Genomic DNA, 5,487 nt, shown 5'->3' with positions numbered 1-5,487 from the left:
CCGATGATGATTTTTGAGTGGTTGTATGCACATCTGTCCATCACTGGAGAGGAGAAATGACTTTATAAGTAGAAGTGACTACAGTTAGATATAGTAGCCCTTTCTCCCTTGAACTCAGTCATTGCCATTAAACATTGCCAAAAAAAAAAAAAACCTCATTATAATAAGGCCTTAAAACATCCTTCCCATCAACACACACACAACCTCTCCTAGGTCAGATCCAAAAATAAATTAATATGTTAATGATGACACTTACAGATGAGGAAAATCAAAATTATGTGACGTCTAAAAATAGGATCTCTCTGGGGAGTGATATTTTACAAAGTACAAACAAGCCAATCCTGGTTATCCTGAGTAGAATTTTAATAAATAATGTCATTTAGTTTCACTAACTTGAAAAGCTACATCAATTGAAAAGATACATCAATTTTGTCCGAAGCAAAAAAATTGTGGGGCCTACATGATTACTAGGACTTTTCTGGGCACTAGCCGGCAGTACTGTAAAGAGCTCTTATCCTGCTGGTCTGTTTTGCATTTGTACAGATTAATTCACAATGTTGCTATCCTTGTTTGAGTTCCCTTTTCCCCCCAAGCAGATAAATTATTTTACTTTCACAGTCTTGTCAGGAACTCGTTAATATAAAAAAAGTCGAATTAACATATAATGCTATAGAAAAAAGCTAGTGATAAACAGAACTGCATAACTAAGTAATAAAAAAAATAAATACCCCAAAGCTAAATTCATTCCTTTTCTGACATAACTAAATCACCAGTTTGGGTTCAAGTCCTAGCTAATAAAGTACCCTGCAATGCATAACCAACATTTAGTAAGAAAATGAGAAAATTATCTACAGGGGGAAAATAATAAAAAAGGCCCAATGACAGTAATACACAACTCACCTTTCAGAATCAGAATCGTACTCCTTGTGTTCTACTAAGTTTTAATTTAGACTCGTTTTGGTACAATAGAAAATAAACCTGAAAACACATGCTGTTTTAGTAACAAATACCAGGTTGCCAGATTTGTCACATATTTTTGCAAGTTAGAAACTAGGAACAGGAGGAACCCTTAACAGGAACAGGCTACAGATATGAAAGCGTTGAGGGCATGAGAAGTAATGGCATTCAAGGAAGTATTTTTTTCACATTGGTACATTTTTAAAGTTTGCCATTAAAAAAAAGAAAAAGAAAACAACCATCCAAAAAACCCCATTAAATTTGACAAAAATAGGTGTACTATTAGTGGTCAGTTCTATTTATTCCTAACTGCCTCACATAGAGAGCATTAAGACATTTAGGCACTTGTTGTTTTTTTTTCCTCTCTCTCTCTCTAATACTGTTCTTTCACTTTATTCTATATAAATTGTTCAACACTAAGTACGAAAAATGTAAACTTAATTTTCCCCACCAAAAAAAAAAATTGATTGTATTTTTTCCTATCCCTTTAAGAAAGCAACCAGTTCCTCCCAGGCTGGAGGCTCTTGTTTTCACTGTTTTTACTTCTCTCTCTCTTTCATTTCCTTTTCCTCTTCCCAAAATTTTTTCCATAAATAAATTAAAAGGACATAACTAAAATCCAGTTGATTTGTAATCCCCATTGATGATTCATTGGAAGGAAGGATGGAAGAAAGGAAGGAAGGAAGGGAGGGAGGACGACTACTAAAGCAGGTACATGGGTTGATGGGTTGCTCTGAACTTAGACTGAGTGACTGGGCATTTTTGTTTGCTTTCCCCCCCCCCCATTTCTGGACTGGAAGAGAAAATGCAAAAGTGGAAAGACCTGGAGAGGAGTGGGTAAATAAGCTTGAGATCACCATTGGTTTTCAGTTTTAAAAAAGATATTTGTGAAAGTCCACCATTTCTTTATGCGCAGAGAACCCCAGAAACAAGCTGCAAAAAGTTCCTGATTTCTATTTACATGTGTCCCTAGTCACTGCTTCAAGGCACCAGTCCCTCCCCACTTAGGACCCCAAGTCCACCAAACTGGAGGTGAGAGGGCCCAACAGGGAGTCCTGCAGCTGATGCTGGTGGGCTTGCAGACCGTGGCTGGGCTGTGAGGCCGTTAAGCCTGGGAGAGAATAGTTTGAGCTCCTGGCGTGGCCCATATTGCCCTGCAGCAGAAGGACGGAGTTCTGGTCTGGACTTTGGGGAGGTGAGAATTCTTCTTCTGAGCTGGACATGAGCGGCTTGCCTCCTTCCAGAGGAGAAAGTTGATTCTGCTTGTTGGAGGAGGAGTTATTGTTTTCAGTGTTCTCCCTGAGAAATAGAGGATAACACCATATGGTTAAAAAAAAAAAAAAGTGGGCTTTAAAAAAGTGTTAGGAGGGAGGGGAACTGAAAGGAGGGAATAACCATTGTGCAATAAGTCAGTGATCCAAATGGAGGAGTGCTGCCCTCCCACCCATCCCCAAGGGTGGGGGGGTGGTTAAGAAAAAAGCAGGGAACTCAGGGCAGTAAGCTCTTGGGAAGGCAAATTCTGCCTTCTTCCACAGTTCAGAAAGTCAGATCTGGCAGAGCATATTTGCAATACACGAAAATTCTGTGTAAAGCTTTGTTCGAGCAGTTATTTTAAAAGACCTATCCGCTCCACCGGCACCACATTCAGAAGTAACTAAGTGTGAAGATTTTACAACAAATGGTGGTTGGTGGTGAAAAAAACCATCCGGGGACAAACAGCAGTGAATGCACAGATGTTGGGGGGTGAATCGAGTCAATTGCCCTGTTCCCATCTGAGGAAACAATTAAATGTAGAGTTTCCTTGCCCCCGCCCGGAGGTTGTGGTTTCAGAGACGCAGGACAGGTCATGGGAAGTGGTGTCCCGAGCAGCCCAGTGACCTGAGTAAACACAGGGAGCGCGGCCAGTCTCTCCGATTTCATCTGGGAGTGGGCCCTCCGGCCTAGCTTATAAGACAGGGCGTTTCGAAAAACCTAGCTGGAACCTTGCTGCCCCCGCGTTACTCACTGGCCCTTATTCCCTTCCCCGCACCCTCTGAAAAGCCCCCAAGGAATCGCACCAAGGCTCCTTGGGAGAACCAGAGCTAAGAGCGGGAGCAGCTGCCTCCACACTTCTTGCGGGTGTGCTTCCCCACACCCACTCCCGGCTGCTCCCACCTCGGGAAAAGTCGGACCTCCCCACCCCTGGCGCCTGCCTGCCTCCCGTTTCTTGCCCTTTTCCTCACAATCTCATTCTGAAAGTCGTTTTCCGCAGGGTTTATCCAAGGCTCTGTGCTCTCCACCCAGAGGAACGAAGTGACACATTGGATCTTCCGCAGGGTTTATCCAAGGCTCTGTGCTCTCCTCTGGGTAGAACGAAGTGACACCTTGGATCCCGGAGTTCGGGTGCCAGTGAAGGGGAGCGCTAGGGTTTCCCCCAAATCCCTCGGTTTCCCGCAAAGCTCCCAGGTCTGCCGGGAAATTCTCCAGCGCAAGGATGGAGCCTGGCGGGGTGGCCGGAGCGCAGGGGGCGACGGTGAGGGCAGGTTAAAAGAATAGACTGGGCCCCCTGAGGCCCTGGGTGAGTGAGTCTGCAGCTGGAGACCCACCCACGGCCCACCGCCCACCGCCCCCCCCCCTGGTCCCCAGCAGCGAGATGCACCGCCAGCGGACCGGCCCTGCCGAGCGCCGGGCCACATACGAAAAAAAGAACAGGGCTACCAGCCGTCCTGGCTGGGCTCGGAGCGCCTCCGGCTCACCCCAGATCTCCGCTCAGTGAATGTCTTTTCAAAGACTCCTCCCTTTGGACCGCTAGTGTGGGATGGAACAGCTCAAAAGACTGAGTGCAAAGCAAGCCCGGAGGGCGTGGGGGACCGAGCTGGTGTCTCCGGCCAGCTCCACCCTCTGGGGAGCAGGGCCAGAGAGGTCCGGGACCCCAAGCCTCCCCCCGCCACACACACACACACACACACACACAACCCCTATGTCCCGCTCTACCAATCAAAACCTCCTTCCTTAGTTGCTCTGAGCTCTAACCCTGTCTCCTCCCCGGCTCAGAATAGAAGACTTGAAAAACCCCGAAGGCTGACATTTCCCGACATGCGCACGCCCACCCCCCCGAAACTTTGTTGCGGGCGCTCAAATCAAAGGAGTCCCCAAGGTTCGCACACCAGCTCAGGGTTCATGAACTTTCCCTGCGGGGCCGCGGAGCCCCTGGCGCCGCCCCGCGGACCGGCTCCAGCCCGTGGAGAAAACGCGGCGGCGGCGGTGGGTGCCTGCGGGAGCGCAGAGGGAGGGGGGGAGCTTTAAGGGACGCCCGAGCAGCGGGGAGTACGCCGCGTACCTTTCCTTGGCCTCGGCAGCCCGGTCTCTTTGCCTCCGGTTCTTAAACCAGTTGCTGACCTGGGTGGTGGTGAGGCCAGTGGCCTCGGCCAGCTCCCGCTTCTCACGCGGCGACGGGTAGGGGTTGTGCGCGTACCACTCCCGCAGCACGCCCCGCGACTTCTCCTTGAAGCAGTAGCTGGTCTCCTCGCCGTCCCAGATGGTGCGCGGTAGCGGGAATTTTCGGCGCACCCGATATTTGCCCACAGCGCCCAGAGGCCGCCCGCGCAGCTTCTCGGCCTCCACGTAGTGCGCCTTCAGCCACAGTTGCTGCAGCTTTGGGTGGTTGTGAGGCGAGAACTGGTGGCTCTCCAAGATCTTGTAGAGCTCGCGGAAGTTGCCGCGGTGGAAGGCGACCACGGCACGCTTTCGTTCTTGTGCAGGTGGTCGCAGGCGGGCAGGGACCACAGGAACCTGCCCAGGCGCTCCAGGTTCCCGCCTTGTTGCAGCACCTCGCAGACGCACGCCACTTGCTCCTGCGTGAAGCCGAACGACGGCAGCATCGACATGGCTGGAGCCTGCAGGGGCGCACGCCCGGGCGCACGGCGGCGGGGAGCGAACCTGCAGAAGCCGGGGTGGCGGTGGGCCTGGGGTGGAGGGTGGCGGCCTCCGGGAGGGGGGCGCGGTAGCTCCTCACCCCCTCCCTAGGTTTTGTGTCGGCGGAAAACTCAGCAGAGTCTCGAGGGCGAGCGGGCAGCCGAAAAAGAGAAGGAGGAGCCGGGGAGCGTGCGCTCTAGTCGGCGGCCCGGCGGCCGATTCACTCCGCAGCCTTTCGGGCCTCGTCGGTTCCGGCCTCTCGCCGGCTGGATGCTGCTCTTTGCCGGGGAACTTGGTTTCTGTTCTCCCGTCAGTGGCCTTAAAGCGCGCAGCGGCCTCGGCGCGCTGATTGGTTGCAAGAGGCGCCTATCCGGGGCTGGCCAGCCCGCGCGCCGCCGGGCCAGGCTCAGAGGCCCCGCCGCCTAGTGCGGGGAGGGCAAGGCTGCAGAGCAGGGGGAACGGGGAGGGGAGGTAGAAGAGGATCCTGGAGAGGTGGGGAACTGACGGGGGCGATGGGGGTGGGGGCAGAGAGCTGGTCCGGGCTGAGCGTTTCAGGACCCTGCAACGTGAGCCCCTCCGCCAGTGTTACCTAAGGGCAGCTGCTCACAGGTCCCTACACAGATCAATGCCTCTAGA

At 51.9% G+C, this 5,487-nt stretch overlaps 1 protein-coding gene across 1 annotated transcript; it reads right to left on the bottom strand.

The window, feature by feature from the left end:
* Nucleotides 1–341: 341 nt before the first annotated feature.
* SIX1 (SIX homeobox 1) lies at nucleotides 342–5,277 on the bottom strand. The gene is given in 3 exon segments (XM_007519265.2): nucleotides 342–2,256; nucleotides 4,277–4,679; nucleotides 4,682–5,277. Coding segments are annotated over 3 exon segments (840 nt in total). The 5' UTR covers nucleotides 4,824–5,277; the 3' UTR covers nucleotides 342–1,961.
* Between the last annotated feature and the right edge of the window lie 210 nt (nucleotides 5,278–5,487).

This window comes from Erinaceus europaeus, chromosome 16 (genome assembly GCF_950295315.1).
Source record: "Erinaceus europaeus chromosome 16, mEriEur2.1, whole genome shotgun sequence".
Taxonomy (NCBI): domain Eukaryota; kingdom Metazoa; phylum Chordata; class Mammalia; order Eulipotyphla; family Erinaceidae; genus Erinaceus; species Erinaceus europaeus.
This window is presented reverse-complemented; position numbering and strand designations above follow the sequence as displayed.